This window comes from Ananas comosus, linkage group 21 (genome assembly GCF_001540865.1).
Source record: "Ananas comosus cultivar F153 linkage group 21, ASM154086v1, whole genome shotgun sequence".
In the NCBI taxonomy this organism is placed as follows: Eukaryota; Viridiplantae; Streptophyta; class Magnoliopsida; order Poales; family Bromeliaceae; genus Ananas; species Ananas comosus.
Genome location: NC_033641.1, coordinates 6,358,342 through 6,378,923, shown reverse-complemented (window position 1 = coordinate 6,378,923; position 20,582 = coordinate 6,358,342). Strand labels below are relative to the sequence as shown.

Genomic DNA, 20,582 nt, shown 5'->3' with positions numbered 1-20,582 from the left:
AATTTCTGAATTATGAATATGAATTCTGAATTCTCAAAATTGTTTTGTGGTAGAGACCTTAATGTGAATAGCCTTTTTTCCACATCATACACAAACACCTTTCCATCAAGTTCAGAACTATAGTTGCGGTATAGTCTATCAATGACCATCCTGCCTAACTCATAGTTAGTTAATTCGGATTCGGTAAAAATTCGGTATGGGTATAATTCGGATAAAATTCGTCTTTTCATTTTTAAATTCTTGAAAAATACGGCTAAAAAACGGATTCGGTAATTATTGGGATATATGATTTATACGGATATTATACGTTCACCAATTAAAAATTCGGGATCAAAAATTCGGCTATATAATAAATATATATATTTATTATATATATAATAATTAATACACTATATATATTATTATTATAATTTTTATATATAGATTAAATATATTTAAAATTATAATAAACATATATTAATAATATATAAAAGTTATATATTTAAAAATATTAATAAATAATTACAAATTTATAAATAAAATATTATATNAACTTTAGTAAATAATGTTGAATAGTCTATTCAAAAAATTTTATAAATTACGTAAATATTTTGCCGTGAAGCGCAGGCCGTCACTAGTCATAATAATAGGACGGGCAAATCTTAAAAACAGAAAAAATACTTCCATTGATAAGGAAAGCGAAGTTGGTAACATAAGTGGTGTCTTTTTTTTTTATTTTTTTTTCCCCCGTAAAGAGAGAGCGCCGATATATAGCATCCACAAGAGTGAAACAAAAAAAATCTGATCGGCCATTCAGCTAGCCACCCGTTCGTTACCTTCCGAGCCTTCCAGTCCGCATTCCCCGCATTCCCCTCTCTCAGTAGAAGTCTTTCCCAGCACGACAGTCCCGGAAGAAGAGACGACACATTGCATTCCCGGCATGGCCTTGGCTTCCACCTCCGCCCCCTACCGCAGCAGGGTGTGTATATATATAGATATATAGATAAATTTGTTTTTGCCGATGGTTTTGAGTTAGTTGGTAATGAATGAATGAATGAATGAATGAATGAATGAATGCTTTTTCTTTGGTACGCTGTTATTGCAGCAGCAGCCCCATTTCCTCAAACAGGTGGTGTGCAGGAGGAAAGAGAAGGACAGAGACAGAGACCAGCATTTCCCGTTTAAGGTCGTCGAGATCACGCCCCCGCCCAAGAGCCTCGGCGTCCGCTGCTTCCCCACTGTGCGCATCCTCCTCCCGCCCCCCTTTCGTCGTCCAAATGAAATTTTGTCTCTCGAAAAATTCGAGTTCGATTGAATTTCATCATCGCGTTTCGTCGTTTGATTGGGGAAAGACGATAAATCATTTCGATATATGTACATTTTTCTAATCTACCATTGGTTTTATAATGAACTCTCATCGACTTGGACCTCAAATCGTAGTTATTAGTTCTAGCATAAGCAATCCATGAGACCCTTCCGAATCAATTGAATTGTCGTTAACTAATGATGTCAAAGAGCTGATTTTTGGGCATTCTAGGATTTAATTCCTTTATTAATTATAGGGAAATGTGAAATTTAGGTTTCTCTTTACTATGTCGAGATAATCTATCTAATTTAGGTGGTATTGCTAGGCATTTCATCAAACAGTTAGGAAGAACCATTTGAGCTTCGTAGATTTATTGAATTTTGGGAATTAACTAGAGAGATTGCTGATTCTGAATTACTAACAAAGGGATAGAGATGTTTAAGGTAAGATTCTGAATTATTTTGTTTTCATTCTTAAGAGAGGCAAATGATTATGCTATGATGCTGTTTCTATTAAGAAACAAGTGATGATTTGCTTAATAGGATCATTCAATAGATGATGAGTGCTGAGTAGTTAAGGACATTTGGGTAAGGGAAACAACAACTTCTAAGTGTCGGTAAGTGCTAAATTTCTTTGAGGCATGGTTGTGGAAAATGAACCTAACATTTGAAGCTTTCTCTTACCTGTTCTTATGGTTTTTATTGAGCGATTCACTACGATCATTTTTCAACCAATAACACAGATGTGGGACTAGATCTTGGGCTCTGTATGTGTTTAGGGCTGATGAGGACATCAGGGCCTAAAGGGGGGGGGGAGTTTGTGACACCCCAATAGTCCCACATCGAGTAGTTATGGCTAGATGTATGGTTAGATGTGAGAGTATATAAACTTGATTGGGCTAGATATAATAACTGGGCTTAAGCATTTTGGGCCGGTCGTTTTGGCCCAACGAATTATTATTGCTAGCGGGTCGGGTCGTTACAATGGAAATATCATTATTTATTTGGTTAGTTGTTCATAAATCATCCTTTATGTTCACTAATTTTGATAATGAATTTGCGAGTTGTGATGCCCCAACTTTCTAGGGGATCACCCATCCTAGAACTACTCTAGCCGTAGCATGCATAATCCTTTTAACCTCTTCAGTCTAACCATCACCCAAAATACTTTGGTCGGGTTAAGAAATTTAGCTCTATTATGTTGGGAGAAGAAAGAGATCTAAATTCTCCCACTATGCAAGATTAAATGGAAATAACCTAAAGTAGATTAATTTCAATCATACTACACCATAAAGAGAGCAATAGTAAAGCAAATATAAACCAACCAAGAAATCAAACACCAAATTTACGTGGAAACCCTAGAAAGGGAAAACCACGGGGCCACCTCCTAACAACTCCACTATATGAAATGGGATGAGTACAATTCCTCTCTAATTACTACTAGAGACATGGATTACAGGAATCAAAGCTATTGCTCCAAATAAAGAGAAATATTGGGGAGATCTCACCACCAATGTTGCTTGTGAAACACCTCCCAAGAAAACCTTCCGGCAAGGTAATCGGGCTCCTTTGGCTTGCCCACGAACCTGGCTTCAAAAGCTTCTCTAACAAGCTTAAGAATGGTGACCTCCAATAGCTTCTTCATCTCTACCCATTTTACTCCTCTTTCCTTTTGCAAGAGAAAAACAGAGATTCTCTCTATCTCTCTCATCCTAAGCTCTAACCTCTTAAGTCATATGAGTAAGTGGGGAATAAATCTTGGCCAAACTATTTAGCCCATGAGCCCAAATGACTCCAACATAACCCAACAAAATCGGTCCAATAAAATATGTGCAATTTTGCACATAACTCCCTCATAAGAAGGGACACCACAACAAACTTCCCCTCCCGACTCATAAGGAGAGTTTCTATCCAAGCAAATTGTCATCCCGGCCATATTTGTACATAATTCATGCTTCTCCTTAGATAAAGCCTTTATCATCATATCCGATGCATTTTTATTGGTGTGGACTTTTTCAAGTGCCAACAATTTCTTCTCAAGAACATCACGTATCCAATGATACCTTACATCAATGTGTTTACTTCTATAATGAAAACTTAAATTCTTGGACAAGTGAATGGCACTTCGACTATCACAATAGATAACATACTTACTTTGCTTTAGCCCAAGTTCACAAATGAACCGCTTCATCCATAACATTTCCTTGCAAACTTCGGTGATAGCAATGAATTCCGCTTCCGTAGTAGACAAGACCACACATTTTTGCAATTTTGATTGCCATGATATAGCTCCACCGACAAAAGTAATCAAATAGCCCGAAGTAGACTTTCTTGAGTCGACATCACCGGCCATATCCACATCCATATAGCCCTCTAGTACGGGTTCCCCCTTTCCAAAACATAAACATAATTTTGAAGAGCCTTTAAGATATCTTAAAATCCATTTCACCGCCGCCCAATGCTTTTTGCCGGGATTTGCAAGAAATCAACTAACTACACCAACTGCATGTGCTATGTCCGGCCTCGTGCACACTATGCATACGTTAAGCTTCCAACCGCCGAAGCATAAGGAATGTTTCTCATTTCCTCTTTTTCCTTGCTACTTGATGGGCATTGCTTGGAACTCAATTTAAAATGAGAAGCAAGTGGTGAACCAACTATTTTAGCCTTAAACATACCAAATTTTGTAAGCACCTTTTCAACATAACTTTCTTGTGACAACCATAGCGTTCTAACTTTCCGATCACGATAAATCCTCATGCCCAAGATTTGTTGTGCCAGACATAAATCCTTCATAGAAAAGGCCTTACTTAATTCTTGCTTCAACCAAAAAATCTTCTTGACATCTTGACCAACAAGCAACATGCCATCAACATATAAAAGAAGTATGAAAAAATCATCATCACCAAATTTTTGCACATACACACAATGATCACAATTAGATCTTGTGTACCCATGATTTATCATAAAAGAGTCAAACCTTTTATACCATGCTCTAGATGCTTGTTTTAGGCCATACAGACTTTTTTTTAACGGACAAGCCATATGCTCTTTATCATTGACTTGAAAACCTTCCAGTTGTTCCATATATATCTCCTCCTCCAAGCTTCCATAAAGAAATGCCGTCTTTACATCCATTTGCTCAACCTCCAAATCCATACAAGCGGCTAAGCTCAAAACAATCTGAATAGATGACATTTTTACCACCGGAGAGAGGTCTCATCAAAGTCAATACCCTTGTTTTGTGCAAAACCCTTCACAACCAATCTTGCCTTGTATCTTGGTTGTTCATTCTTTTCCTCATTCTTCAATCTAAACAGCCATTTATTTTTGAGTGCTTTCTTTCCTTTTGGCAAAAGAACCAAATCATAGGTGCAATTCTCATGCAAAGAGTTCATCTTCTCTTGCATTTCTTCCAACCATTTCTCTTTGTCTTTACTAAGAATGGCCTCATCAAAGCTCTCCGGTTCTCCCCCGTCGGTGAGTAACACATACTCATTTGGGGAATATCTCATTGATGGTTGCCTCTCCCTTGTTGATCTTCTAACATGTCTATGAAGCACGGATACTTCAAATTTCATGCCGTACCCGTATCGGATACGTATCGGATACCGATACGCGCCCGATACGCGCCCGATACGTGTCCGATACGGGAATGAAGTATCCGGCATTTTTAAAAAGTAAAAAAATATCGGATACGGCTCGGATACGTGAGGGATACGGGAGGATACGGGGGGGACACGGCCAGATTCTTTTTTGATCTAAAATGATCGAAACTTAAAATTTTTTTAAAAAACTCACGTCCAAACCTATTAGAAAGAAGGAAAAGAGTGAGAAAAACGCCAATCTCTGTTCAATTTGTCATTTCATCTATCTTTTTGCTCTTGAATGGTAGAAGGCGCTCCCTCTCGTTCTATCTTCACACAATATTTACTCTCTTTCATCTAATTTGTCAACCTAGCATTAAGCAACAAAGGCTATAGAAAATATGATTTTTTTTACTTCTCTATTAAATTGCTACCATATTTTTTTATTACTATTTTAATAATAGAACTAACAAAACAGACATGTATATTGAATGACTAATTATCTAGTTTGTGCAACTACATATCTATTGTTATCAGTTGATCAAGTTGGATGATAGTTGGTTTGATACTTTTTGAATTATTATTTTATATGATTGATTATCTTTTTTTATGAACATATGTAAAACAATTATACAAGTTAATGCATATTAGAATATATTCCTTAATATAGTCTAGATATTCTGATTGTTCTCAATATATCATTACATATAATCAACATATATTTAAATATATTTAAAATAATATTTTATTCAAGTATATCCCGCGTATCGTATCCTAGAAGTTTTAGGAATTGCCGTATCACCGTATCCGTATCGTGTCGTATCCGTATCCCCGTATCCGTATCTGTGCAACATAGTAACATGTACATTGGTGTCTTCATTTGGAGCACTAACATCATCAACACTTGTGCCACCATCATCTTTATTTGCACCTCCATCATTTTGAACATCACTAGCATTTTGTTCTTCTCCATTTGCATCTAGCTCCTCAACTCCCCCATCATCAAGCACTATGGGTGGAGATCTTGTAGTAGAGACCGGTAACTCATCATCAACACCATTTGATGCATCTCTTGGTTTTTCTTTTAATTTCTTCACATCTTCAATATTTTGATCTTCTAAAAAGACAACATCTCGGCTTCTAACAATTTTCTTCTTTTCGAGATCCCATAATCTATAGCCAAATTCCTCATCGGCATAACCCACAAAAATACATGGTAAAGTCTTCTCATCTAACTTTGACCTTTCCTCCTTTGCAACATGCATATAAGCCTTACATCCAAACACCTTTAGATGAGAATAAGAAATATTTTCTTGAGTCCATATCCTTTCCGGAATATCACCATCCAAAGGGATTGAAGGAGATCGATTGATCAAGTAAACAGCTGTTCGAACCGCTTCCCTGCAAAATGTCTTGGGCAATTTAGACATAGATAGCATAGTTCGAACCTGTTCAAAAATAGTTCGATTCATCCTTTCCACTACTCCATTATGTTGCGGTGTACGTGGAACGGTTCTTTCATGCCGAATGCCATACTTGTTGCAATAGGAAGCAAATTCTTTAGAGGTATATTCTCCTCCATTATCGGTCCGAAGACACTTCAAAAGCTTCCTCGTCTCCCGCTCCACCTTGGCATGAAATATTTGAAAATAATTAAAAACTTGAATCTTGGACCTCAAGAAATAAACCCAAACTTTTCTAGAAGCATCATCAATGAAGGTAAGAAAATAAATATTTCCACCAAGAGATTTGACCTCAATACGTCCACATACATCGGAATAAACTAAATCTAAAAGATCTCTACTTTTCTTTGAGATAGAACTTGCAAAAGAAACTCTATGGTGCTTTCCAAATAAGCAATGTTCACATGGTTTAGAAAATGCACCTTTGAAGTGAGGAAGAATTTGTTTCCTTGCTAAAATTTGCATTCCTTTTTCACTCATGTGCCCAAGCCTTCTATGCCACAAATCCGGCTTCAAATCATCCATAGCCGCAATAACACTTCCATCTATATGTGCACTTGTTCTATACAAAGAACAACACTTCTTGTCTCTTGCCAACACAAGTGATCCTTTAGTGAGCTTTCAAGCACCATCACCAAAATATGAGGCATTGCCTTCGTCATCCAAGCATCCCGGAGAAATAAGATTAAGACGAAGATCCGGTAGATGGCGAACATCTCGAAGGATAAGCTTTACCCCCATATTGGTCTTGATACAAATATCTCCCATCCCTACAATATAAGAAGATTCACTATTATCCATCTTCACTTGTCCAAAATCTCCCGCTTTGTACAATGAGAAGAAGTGCTTGTGAGGAGTTGCATGAAAGGATGCACCCATATCAATGACCCAATCAGCATTTGAAGAAGAAGATGCAACATTAATACATTCATGACTACATGTACCCATAATAGCAACATCACTATTAAGAGTTACCATAGCTCCTTGCTTTCCCTCTTCTTTGGACTTTGTTTCTTCCTTCACTTTGCCCTCTTTTAAATCCTTTTTATATGTCCAACATACATTTTTCATATGGCGTTTCCTCTTGCAATAGTAGCATGTAATATCTTTCTTTGGTTTTGACTTCTTGATTTGTATCGATCACCATAATCACGGCCTTTTGACCTTCCTCGATTCTCCGAAACAAGAGCTTGCGATGTAGATGTATGAGAGGCTTTCCTTCTTGTTTCTTCATTTAACAAACAACTTGTGACATAACTCATAGAGACAATTCCATCTGATGCCGAGTTACTAAGTGAAACTACCAATGTCTCCCATAAGTCCGGTAGAGAGCTTAACAACAACAATGCTTGAAGTTCATCATCAAGCACCATCTTCATTGAAATGAGTTGGTTCACTATGCTTTGAACCTCATTCAAGTACTTCGATATTGGAGTTCCATCCTTGTACTTTAAATTCACCAATTTTCGAATAAGAAATGCCTTATTTCCGGCGGTTTTTCTTTAATATAGCTCATGGAGTTTTTTCGACAAATACTTGGCGGACGTCTCATTTGCCACCAAATGAAATACAACATCATCAAGCCATTGACAAATAGTGGCCACCGTTACTCGATCTAGTTTCTTCCACTCTTCCTCGGACATATACTTCGGTTTACTACTTTCAAGTGGTGTGTACAAATCTTTACAAAAGAGAAGATCCTCCATTCTTGGTTTCCAAATAGCCCAATTATTGTTCCCATTGAGTGACACCATTCTACTAGAGGTACCCGACTCCATCTTGATCTATGCACAAACCCAAATAACTTGGCTCTGATACCACTTGTTGGGAGAAGAAAGAGATATAAATTCTCCCACTATGCAAGATCAAATGGAAATAACCTAAAGTAGATTAATTCCAATCATGCTACACCATAAAGAGAGCAATAGTAAAGCAAATATAAACCAACCAAGAAATCAAACACCAAATTTACGTGGAAACCCTAGAAAGGGAAAACCACAGGGCCACCTCCAAACAACTCCACTATATGAAATGGGATGAGTACAATTCCTCTCTAGTTACTACTAGAGACATGGATTACAAGAATCAAAGCTATTGCTCCAAATAAAGCGAAATATTGGGGAGATCTCACCACCAATGTTGCTTGTGAAACACCTCCCAAGAAAACCTTCCGGTAAGGTAATCGGGCTTCTTTGGCTTCCCCACGAACCCGGCTTCAAAAGCTTCTCTAACAAGCTTAACAATGGTGACCTCCAATAGCTTTTTCTTCTCTACCCCTTTTTCTCCTCTTTCCTTTTTGCAAGAGAAAAATAGAGAACTTTTTTTTTCTCTCTATCTCTCTCATCCCAAGCTCTAACCTCTTAAGTCATATGAGTAAGTGGGGAATAAATCTTGGCCCAACTATTTAGCTCATGAGCCCAAATGGCTCCAACATAACATAACAAAATGGGTCCAACAAAATATGTGCAATTTTGCACATAACTCCCTCATGAGGAGGGACACCACAACATATTATACCTTTTATTTAGAACTATTCCAAATGCTAGGAGTGTCACTGTAACGACCCAACCTGCTAGCAACAATAACTCGTTAAACCAAACCACCGGCCCAAAATGCTTAAGCCCAGTGATTATTACTAGCGTGTAGGTTTCATATATTCTAATCAGAATCAGCTTCTCACCCGATATGGGACTATTGGGGCGTTACAAACTCCCCCTGTTTAGACCTGACGTTCTCATCAAGTTCAAACCAGATCACAGACAGACAGACCAGGGCCAGAAGTACCAAGTGATGTGAGATTCTAGAGGTGGCTCCTACGGGTTCAAGAGGTGGCTCCTACCAAACCCGTTGGTGTAGCACTTTGCCCCGCATGGCACTTAGCTCTTACACTTCCGGCTGGTATTCGACTCTGATACCAATTGTAACGACCCGACCCGCTAACAACAATAACTCGTTGGGCCCAAACAACCGGCCCAAAATGCTTAAGCCAGTTATTATTACTAGTGTCTAAATCTCCCATTCGATGTGACTGTCCCCGTTTAGGCCCTGACGTCCTCGTCAGCCCTAAACACACATAGCCCAAGATCACCAGGCGATGTAAGACTTATTTTACTAGTCTTTGTCATTCTGACCCTAACTTAGCTTGACCTTGGCTTAGTCAAGACTCATCCCACACTTCTAGCTGGTGAACTGGCTCTGATACCAAATGTAACGACCAGACCCGCTAACAATAATAACTCGTTGAGCCAAACCACCGGCCCAAAATGTTAAGTCTAGTTATTATTACTAGCGTGTAGGCTTCATATATTCTAATCAGAATCAGTTTCTCACCCGATGTGGGACTATTGTGGCGTTATAGTCATAGAGTTAAAATGAAAGTTATCTCTATGCAAAAGAGAACATATAAGATTTTCATTTTTTTTCTTTCATTTACTTTGAGATGTGCTTGAACCTTAACTTCAAGTTACATATTGGTGGCATCTTAGAGACTACAGGTTGTAAATATGTGTGCTACAATTACCTAAGATGCATTACGACAATTGAGAGAAGTTAGCTTGGACATTATTTGAGCTTAATCCATCTATGCAAGAGGAAAACAAGGTTTCTAGTGCAGTTTCTCATCTTGTATCCTGAGACCAATGCGAAAGCTTGTTTCTGTCAATTGCTAATCATTTTCTGTCCATTTTCTTCTGAAAATGGAGATTTTGAAGCAAATATCTCTAGTTGAACATGCAATTTATTTGAGTTTTATCTTTTTGCACTATGAAGCACGGATACTTCAAATTTCATGCCGTACCCATATCGGATACGTATCGGATACCGATACGCGCCCGATACGCGCCCGATACGTGTCCGATACGGGAATGAAGTATCCGGCATTTTTAAAAAGTAAAAAAATATCGGATACGGCTCGGATACGTGAGGGATACGGGGGGATACGGGGGGGACACGGCCAGATTCTTTTTTGATCTAAAATGATCGAAACTTAAAATTTTTTTAAAAAACTCACGTCCAAACCTATTAGAAAGAAGGAAAAGAGTGAGAAAAACGCCAATCTCTGTTCAATTTGTCATTTCATCTATCTTTTTGCTCTTGAATGGTAGAAGGCGCTCCCTCTCGTTCTATCTTCACACAATATTTACTCTCTTTCATCTAATTTGTCAACCTAGCATTAAGCAACAAAGGCTATAGAAAATATGATTTTTTTTACTTCTCTATTAAATTGCTACCATATTTTTTTATTACTATTTTAATAATAGAACTAACAAAACAGACATGTATATTGAATGACTAATTATCTAGTTTGTGCAACTACATATCTATTGTTATCATTTGATCAAGTTGGATGATAGTTGGTTTGATACTTTTTGAATTATTATTTTATATGATTGATTATCTTTTTTTATGAACATATGTAAAACAATTATACAAGTTAATGCATATTAGAATATATTCCTTAATATAGTCTAGATATTCTGATTGTTCTCAATATATCATTACATATAATCAACATATATTTAAATATATTTAAAATAATATTTTATTCAAGTATATCCCGCGTATCGTATCCTAGAAGTTTTAGGAATTGCCGTATCACCGTATCCGTATCGTGTCGTATCCGTATTCCCGTATCCGTATCTGTGCAACATAGTTTTTGCATTTATTGTGCTTTGAGCTTACCTTCTGAATTTTCTATGCATGACAAAACGTTTATGATGTTATCTTTTATTTTTTCTCAATTGGTAACTATCCAGTTAGCAGCAAAAGGAAAAGAAAAGAAAAGAAAGAAAAACCGTGAGACAGATGTGCAGTTTGATTAGTATTGCTGCATTTGCAAAGACTTGGAGAAATGGGAGTTTCACAATTCAATTTCGAAGAGCCTAGGACTTTGCATGAGATAAGACGAATAATCATTGATAAACTTAGAACAACGAGATACTATGATTCTAGAATGTTTTCTATGAAGTCTGTCTCTATTAATTTGTAGCTCAAGTCAACCGCTCAAATTACCAGCTATTAATGAATGATTCCAAAGAAACAGTTTATATTCATTAATCCATAGATATTCTTCAACACCTTTTGTGAAAAGAGAGAGATATTAATTATATGGTTTTATTATCTGTGTTGTGAGAAATATTGAGTGATAGAGCAAGTTTCCCACAAATAAAAAAGGAGAAAAACGTAACCATGATATGTTGGTAACTCTGAGAATACTAAACCTTTTTTCTTTTTGTATTTTTTTCTTCGCGGGTCGGGGTGGGGGGATAGAGGAGAGAAATCTCTTAACTTTCAGAAAATTAAAACTTTTTTTTTAAAACAAAGGAGATATTGAACTGCATTTATTTTTCCTAGCTAATTGGGAGAGGTGAATTTAACTCCCGAGCCTTAGCGTTAACATCCCATTCTTAATAGCAGGGGTGTTCGCCGATCCAAACCGAAATAAATAAGGCAATTTGGCTCAGCTTATTTGGTTTTTGCTTTGGTTTGGTTGTTAGAATAGTCAAAGTTCGATTTTTTGTCTCGCTTCAGTTTTGTCACTTTTCTTAACCGAACCAAATTAAAAAGTGAATAATGATATTACTCACACTTTTTATCCTAATCATATATTCAAAATTCTAAACTCATTTCACAACCACATTTTAAATTGTATGGTTCAGATTCAGTTTTCTTACATAATTTTCTTTACCATTCATTTTCGATTCTTAAATCATGAATATACAGAAGTAAAAAAAAAAAGATTTCTAAAAGCTATGGAACCAGACCAAAATGAACCAAACTGAATCAAGGTTTGGTTTGGTTCAGTTCCGAAAATAAATCAGTTTGGTCCGGTTCTGGATTTTTCCAAACCGAAAATTTTGATCTGGAGAATTGCAACTTTCTACCCTTGTATCAAATGTAAAGATTTGCAACTTGTTGTCCATCATGTATGTTTTAGTGGTTCAGAGAGAACAATCTACACTCTAAGGCTGCACAGCTGATGTTTGTTGAATTATGTGGAGGTTAGGCTACTACAAATATAGATGTGGAGATTCGTATATTCGTGTCAATTAAACCAGTGTAGTCAAATACTGGATATGGGAAAGTTCTATCTTGTAATGTAGAGTTGTTGACTTTAATTTTGGATAGTTACAGTATACTTCAAGTTTCAAATTTTTAGTAAAATAAATGATAAAGCAATACATTTTTACATTCACATTTTGGGCTTTCCAAATCAAGAAACTCTGATTATTTCTAGCTTATTCTGTTTCTGACTATTGCTGTTAGTGAAGAGTCAGCATAACTTGCTATCAATTAGTGCTGGGTTCGGTACTACTAACCAACAAATTACCGCTAACCAACAAATTATTCTAAAACAAGAAGCTTAATTCAGCATATTGTCAGATATTTAAAGAAAGTTACTATTATCTTTAACAGTATTCAGGAAATAAGCTTTGGATGCTTTACGTATGGTACAATATGCAAATAAAACAATTTCTTATCGTCTTAATTCTGGATTTCTTTTTTTTTTTTTTTTGAGAGAGAGAGAAACATAGCATGCCACACATTTCGTTTTGAAACGATAATGCAATTTGTAGTTCTCGCTTGAAGGGTGAAAAAACTTAAATGAGTTTTTTCTTCTTTTTTAGGTGAACAAGTTACTGAAATTCTTTCACTTCATTTTCTATATTTGAAGCAGAACATACACTGTGGAGAGAGTGTCACCATTGAAGGCCGGGCTTACACAGTTTCTGCTGTTACTCATCGGTACCAGCTACGAAAGGGAAAGTACGAACCAAGCGAGAAGAGGCTCGACGTACAGTCGACTGGAAGATACATTTTGAATTTGTACTTGGAAAATCTTCTCGACAAATCATAATCTCAAGATTTGATGTAACATCTTTTACTTGCAAGAAACTGAGTATTTGTGTTGTTGGATCTCCGCTTTCAGTGGTTGTGAGTCATCCAGGCACCAAAACTGAGTGCAGACTTTTCCTCAAAAGAAAACGTAAGAATGAATGGGCATCGTAAAATAGACAATTAATTCTCTTCTGCTTGATTGATACCTCCTCAACTTTTAATTCTGATTCTTATTAAATGTGATAATGAGCTTCTTAAGTTTAACTAGTCTGAACAGTTTTTCAGCTGATGAAGCAGTGAATGTTTTTTTGTTGTTAATGGTGGATTTCTAAATGAGTTGCTAATTTTACTGAATTTGGACAAAGATCAGAAACTTCTAGTCTAGTATTAAAACTAGGAGGAGGTATCGATCAAAAGAAATGTTTAAGAATATTTCAAAATGGCCTATAGCTATGGAGGTCTTCTTACATTATTACAAAAGAAAAAAAGGAAAAAAAAAAAAAAGGAAAATTAAGTATAGACTTGCTGCTCCAATAATGCTTCTGACTTACCTGCAATGAAATATTCTTGTCTCATAGGTGGGAAGTTGAACTTGAATACTATTCTTTCGCCCAGTTGGAGTAAAATATCTGGTCAACCTTTGGGCTCACGAAAAAGGGCTTCTTTGTTAGAAAAAATAAAAACTTCTTTAAATATCAATTCAACACAAAATTATCATATTGCTCTTAATTAAATATTTTACTATGTCATATGGCATAATGATAATAGTAATTTTGACATACTAATTAACCGGTAGGATTCAGTCAATATGGCCAAATTTAGTGAGTGAAAAGTTATTTGACTCACAGTTAATAATTAATCAGCAGGAGTCGCAGTATAATATATAGTATACAAAAATCCGGAAATTCATAAAATCGTCTCTGACATAGAAGAGGAACATAATATAGGAGATAGCATTGGAACTCGAAGTTAATCCTTCTCTCTCTTTCTTCCTCTCTCTCTCTCTCTCTCTCTCTCGCTCTATCTCCCTTATGTTCTCTCTCTGCCTCTTCATGCAAACAGAAAAAGGAACTCCGTAGCCAAAATATGTAATGTAATAACTGCACGTCACGAGTCCTAAAATTATAAAATTTCCATTTTCGGCCAAAAAACCCAACATTTCGATCGGGCGCCTGATCCCTTAATTTAATTTGGGTGTTCGAAATCGAAACCTCCTGTTCGAGCCATTTTGCACGTCCTCGATCTCTAGCACCTGGTCGGTCATCCGAATGCATCCAAATCACTATCTTTCCGGGCACTCGATCGGTTCTTGCATCCGGAAACTCTAACTTAATAAGTTACCTTGAGGAGTCAACACGCTGCGTCATGCATCAACTTATTTATTACTTAATCATGCACCTACCAGTTTCCCGATTGCTACAAATAATACCCCATCGTCCAGATCCAGGGTCGAAACCAGATTTGGATCATCTTCCGCCAAGCTAGGCGCTTACAAGGTAAGGGTCCGAAATCAAATTAGCCGAAACAGTACTTCCGAGCGCCCTAAACATTTTTCGGGAGTTCGACAAGTGGCAAAAACCTTAGATTGGGCCAAAACTTGATTCCAACTTATGTTTTCGTGTCAGCTTCACGCCAAAACGGTCCTAACTTGATCTAGCATTCCAAAAATATGCTGTCAAGCAACTCAAACTGCAACTTTGTCAATTTGCTAAAGTCCAGCGTATTACATCCTTTTCCCCTACAAAAAGTTTAATTCTCAAAACTTTAAAATACAAATCTGAGCTCCCGAATAGGTAGGAATAGGTCTCCTTCATCTGATCCTCGAGCTCCCACGTTGCCTCTCGCTCTTCATGGTTGCTCTATAAGACTTTCACATAAGGAATAATCCGGTTCTTCATGGTTGCTCTAACTTCTTGTGCCAAAATTCGAACCAGGTGTTCCTCGTAGGTCAAATCCTCACTTTGCTCAAGTGGAGCAAAGTTGATCACATGCGAGAGGTCAAAAATGTATCATCTCAACGAAAAAACATGGAATACATCATGGACTTCGACCAATCTCGACGGTAGAGCAAGCTAATATGCTACTGTTCCATCTCACTTGAGTACCTCGAAAGGTCCAATATACATATTGTGGGCTGAGCTTCCCACATATCCCAAACCTCTTTATCCCTTTAGACAGCTAAATCTTCAGAAGTACGTAATCTCCCACCTAAAACTCGAGATCTCATCGTTGAACATCAATATAGCTCTTCTGTCGACTCTGGACAATCACAAGATGTCTCTTTGCAATTATGACTTTTTCTTTTGTTTCCATAATGATATCTAGACCCAAAGTCTTCCTTTCACCCACATCACTCTAATATAAGGGGAATCCACACTTTCTACCATACAAGGCTTCAAATGGAGCCATCTTGATACTTACATGATAATTGTTATTATAAGCAAATTTTGCCATCGGTAAGTGTCAATGCCACCTACCCCCATAGTCAAGGATGTATGCTCCTAACATATTTTCAAGAATCTAAATCGTACTCTCTAACTATTTGTTAATCTGTGGGTGAAATGTCGTGGTAAAATATATCTGAGTCCTCAAGACCGTGTGTAGACTCCTCCAAAAATATGAAATGAATCTTGGGTCTCTATTTGAAATGATAGAGGTTGAAACACCATGGAATCTCAAAATCTCATCAATATACACCTAAGCAAGTTTATCCCTAGACGATGTAGTATGAATCGGTATAAAGTGAGCAGATTTAGTCAATCTATCTAATATTACCCATATAGCAATATGTCCGCCCTTCGACCGTGGCAATCCAATCACAATGTCTATGGTAATCATATCCCATTTTCACACAGGTATTAGAAGATTCAAAAGCTTGCCAGCCGGCATTCTATGCTTAGTTTTCACTTACTGGCAAATCGAGCACTGTAATACATATCTTTCAATATCCCTTTTCATTTTGTTCTACCAATAGTTCACCTTCAAGTCCTTATATATTTTGGTTCTATCAAGATGAATTGTGCAAAAGAAATATGTGCTTCCTTTAGAATTTCTTTTCGAATCTGTGAATCCACATGCACACATAAATGATCTCTGAATTTGAGCACTCTTGAGGCGTCTACACTGAACTCCGTTGCCTTATCAATTTCCATATTTGCTTGAATCTTCGTCAAGTTCGGGTCCTTATTTTGCTTTTCTTTCAAATATTAGTGAAGGACCCGCGTGTTGCGGCGAGACGATTCCGTAGAAATAAATAAATAAATAAATAAATAAATAAATAAATAAATAATAGTAGAAAAAAGAGGCAAGGAATTATATAAAAAAAATAATTGAAGAATAAACAACTATTACTGCAATAAAAATATAAAAATAAATTATATGAAGGATTAAAAAAAATAAGGGCAAAAATCATACGAATAACAAATTATATTTATAGCAACAATAAATATTGAGTACTAAAATAAAAGGGGCAATTGCTTATATACCCCTGAAAAATTTCTGACTTTCTGATTTACCCCTCTTAGAAGGTTAATATTGAAAATACTCTTTTTACGTTTCAACTTATTTCAAATATACCTTTAAGGGTGCGTTTGGTTCGCATTATTAAAGATTACTAGGAATAAAAGATATCCGAGAATCTTATTCTTATTCATCCTATTACTAAGAATGTAGAATTCCTGTGTTTTGGTTCGCACGGTAATATTAATTAGCCATGTTATTTAATATTNATGAATATAAATACTTTCATGTATATATGTTCTCTACTTTATAGAGATTTCATTCTACTTAAGCACCAAACATCACGATGATATATTTCAAATTCTCTATCAATCACATAAGCACTAAATGCACTTATGCGAGTATTCTATAGATACATATAGAACATAGGGGAGCTTCACTTGCTCTGGTTAGGTCAAACCCACCTAATACTAAGTTCAAATCAGTCCAAAGGAGTCCCAAGGATCAGCTCCACTAGGTCGCAATCCTGCTGAACACGAAGCATAAATATCGTATCAAAATTACGATCGAAATGTCCAATTTCGGCGCAATTGCACTTAGTACATCATAATAGCTGAAATCCCTGTTTGGCTCAATAAATACCTCAAGTTAAGCTTCCAAAATCCCTCACGTATCAGCCGGAGGTAATCCGAAGGTCCGTTGCGAGCCCGCAGCGAACTATTTCCAAAACGGCAACAAAGTCGTCAATTGCTAACAATATAGTCGGAATCATGCGAATTCAGTTTTCTAACTGAAATTCCTACTTACCTCAGGTTAGAACACTTCTAGAACACTTCGAGACAGTCCCCAAGGTCATCCAATTAGCTCAAAATGGTTCGAAAACCTGCTGCGAAGGAATCATACGAAACTGCGTCAATAAACCGCGTATAGTTCCGAAATTGAGTTATAACTCACTACTTATCCTTCATAAGCTTTAAAGCAGCATATCTCTGAGTTTAGATGGATAATTAGTAGCCAAAAGAACCCTTCTTTACTGCTGAAAACAACTTCTAGCTCAGTTGGAAGCAACGAAACGAAAAGGCGTCCAAAACCAATACGAAACCGTAAACTAGAGAAAAATCGAGTTAAAATTACCTCTCTAAAGCTTTCAACCAGCTTCTCAGGTGGTAACCTCACAGAAACTCAGCAAAATTCCCTCTCCCCACGATCCAAACACTTTCCTCGAGTCTTCCAATCAGCGAGCAACGAGCGCGGCGCGGAAACGGCGCGAAACGACGAATTCTATGTAGAGAGAGAAAAAACCCTAGAGAGAAAGAGAGAAGAAGGTGAAGAAACCCTTCTCTGAGCTCTAGCACACTCCAGCAAGCTCCCAGAGTTGTGCTGGGTTCAAATAGATTGGCTCAAGAGGTGAAATGACCAAATTAGCCCTGCTGCCACGAATCTGCCAATGCTGTACTGGTACAAGGTGATGGCTGTACCGGTACAACAAGCAGAAAAATGCTGATTTTCGCAAATCAATGCATTTTCTCACTTTTAACCCTCCAATCACTCTCTAACTTGTTCAAAAACTTGTCCAAGTCATTTAGAACATGTAGAATAGTTCCACACTTCATTCCACACACTCGAACTCTGCAATTTGCGAAAGTTCAGTGTATTACACATTATTTTACATTATCTTTAGCCATTATCATTATTCTTTACATCACATTTATTCTTTGTTGTCCCACACTAACTCTAGTGTCCACTTTACCATTTCGAATGCCACTCGATCTATNGAGAGAGAGAGCATAATTAAAAAAATAGAAAGAAAAATATAGTCGAAACTAGAGGGAGTGAGAGAGTTGAAATTTTAGAAAGAGAGAGAGAAAGCTTAGTTTAGAGAGAGAAAAAAAGTTGAATTTTAGAGAGAAAAATAAGTTTAGAGAGAGAAATAACGTTAGAGTGTAAAGAAAAATAATATCAATTAGCCGGCGGATAAGAAGAAAGAAAGAGATTAGACATATTATGATTACCCAATCCATTAATATGAGGATACCCACCCTCCCTCAAGGGAATAAGATTAGTACTTTGGGGTGAATCTTATTCCCAAGTGAATATAATATTACCAACTAGATTACTTAGTGCATTTAGCCAAAAATCGTCATATTTTTTTATTCCCATTGGATTACTAGGAATCTTTAAAAGATAGCGCGAACCAAATGCACCATAAAGTTAAAATCTGTTAATGAACTCTGTTTTCTCTATGCAATTCTTATTTTGCCCTTTCAAATATACCCTTCCACCATCACTGATTTTTCTTATTTGCCCTTAAGTTAGGAGCACAAAAAGTATTTTACTTTTTGGTCTTTTCAAATATGCCCTTTGACCATGACCAACATTTCTTATTTGCCCTTAAGTTAAGGACAAAAGTGGTATTTTAATTTTTTTTAACTGTGGTAGATATTTAACTCATGTTTAACCTAAGTTAACTTAACGGGTGATAACGGCAGGGATATTTTAGAATAACAGAGGAACATATTAGGGATATATTGGGAAGAAAAAAAAAAGTAGGGGTAAATGAAATATTTTTGAAGTCTTGAGGGGTATATAGGCAATTATCCCAAAATAAAATATATCATATTTCGAGTCAAAAATTACAACTAATTAAAGTTTGATAATGAAATTATCACATGACCCCTAGTTTAAAGCATAACACATTAAGTTTGAGGAATAAAGTGTCACTCGTTTATAGTTTTATGGGCGAAAAGTGTAAATTCAATTTTTCAAAATTTTGTTTTTATTATTCAACTTTTCTATATATCAAATTTGAGTAATTTTATAAAATATAAAATTAACTTAAACACCATCAAATTTTTTTTAAATTTTTTAATGTACAATCTATATCTAAATACTCAACGGTATAAAATTAAAATTTATATTTAATGCAAACAGACTAAACTATTTAAAAATTATTTATATATTTTAAAGTTTTATAATAATAAATAAAAAATTAGATTGGACTTTAAAAAATAGATAAATCTTCTTCTCCACATCTGAAGAGGGAAAAAATTGAAGAGAGAGGAAAAAAATTGAAAAGATAGGGAAAAAAAATTGAAGAGAGAGGAAAAAAAATTGAAGAGAGAGGGAGAAAAAAATTGAAGGGAGAGAGAAAAAATAAAAAATTGAAGAGAGAGGAAAAAAATTGAAGAGAGAGATAAAAAAATTGAAGAGAGAGGAAAAAAATAAAAAAAAAATATTTGAAGAGAGATGGATAAAAAAATTGAAGAGAGAGGGGAAAAAATAAAAAAAATTAAAGAGAGAGAAAAAAAAAGAAATGGAGAGAGAGAGGGAAAAAATAAATAAAACGCTCCTCCCCTCTCCCCCGGCTGGGCCCCCTACACTGGGCCCAGCGCGAGTGCTAAAAAATTGAAGAAAAAAAGAAGGGGAAAAAAAAGAAAAATTCCTTTCTTCACTCCCTCGAGTGGGCCCTAGGCCTATCCTACGCGCGAGCGCTTGCGCCCGAGCCGGCTCGCGCCTACTTACGCTGGCTAGCGCCCGCGCCCGTGCCCGTGCCCCGCGCCCTCTCACGCCCCGGGCCCCGCCTGCGCCCAAGTCTGAGTTCGCGCCAGCTCGCCCCCTCGCCCGCTCGCTTCATGCCCGCGCCTGACGCCCGATCTCGCTCACGCCCGCACCCACGCCCGCCTCCGCCTTGTTTGCCACGTGGCTTAAGCAAACTGAGGTTTCATATATTTACTAGTGATGAACCTACATTACGCTACAGATAGATTGGGAAGCTTCAGGAATTAGTGGCGCAACAGGCGGCGGCGGCCGCGGTGACGGCACCTAGAAGCCGGGAACCCCTGCACCTTTGACGCGCATTCCTAATGCTACTGAGGGAGTGAATATGGCAGCGGTGCCGGTGATGATTCACCCTACTTCGGTGGGATTCCTCTGGCGGCTTCTAGATCCTCGG

At 36.9% G+C, this 20,582-nt stretch overlaps 1 protein-coding gene across 4 annotated transcripts; it reads left to right on the top strand.

The window, feature by feature from the left end:
* On the top strand, window positions 724-13,363 carry LOC109726644. Of its 4 annotated transcripts, none has more exons than XM_020256379.1 (3): window positions 724-958; window positions 1,088-1,256; window positions 12,961-13,363. In XM_020256379.1, the coding sequence occupies exons 1-3, from the start codon at window positions 920-922 to the stop codon at window positions 13,188-13,190; spliced, it is 438 nt and encodes a 145-aa protein (XP_020111968.1). In that variant the 5' UTR covers window positions 724-919; the 3' UTR covers window positions 13,191-13,363. The 4 variants fall into 4 exon arrangements, with proteins under 4 accessions (XP_020111968.1, XP_020111967.1, XP_020111969.1 ...); XM_020256378.1 differs by having other exon boundaries at window positions 730-958; window positions 1,085-1,256; XM_020256380.1 differs by having other exon boundaries at window positions 736-958; window positions 1,085-1,219; window positions 13,008-13,363.

Bases quoted from the DNA above. Each gene is read 5' to 3' on its own strand.
- LOC109726644 (XM_020256378.1), top strand. From the start codon at position 920: ATGGCCTTGGCTTCCACCTCCGCCCCCTACCGCAGCAGG. The intron at 959-1,084 runs GTGTGTATATAT...CTGTTATTGCAG, and splicing joins CCGCCCCCTACCGCAGCAGG to CAGCAGCCCCATTTCCTCAA. The intron at 1,257-12,960 runs ATGAAATTTTGT...CTTCTTTTTTAG, and splicing joins GCCCCCCTTTCGTCGTCCAA to GTGAACAAGTTACTGAAATT.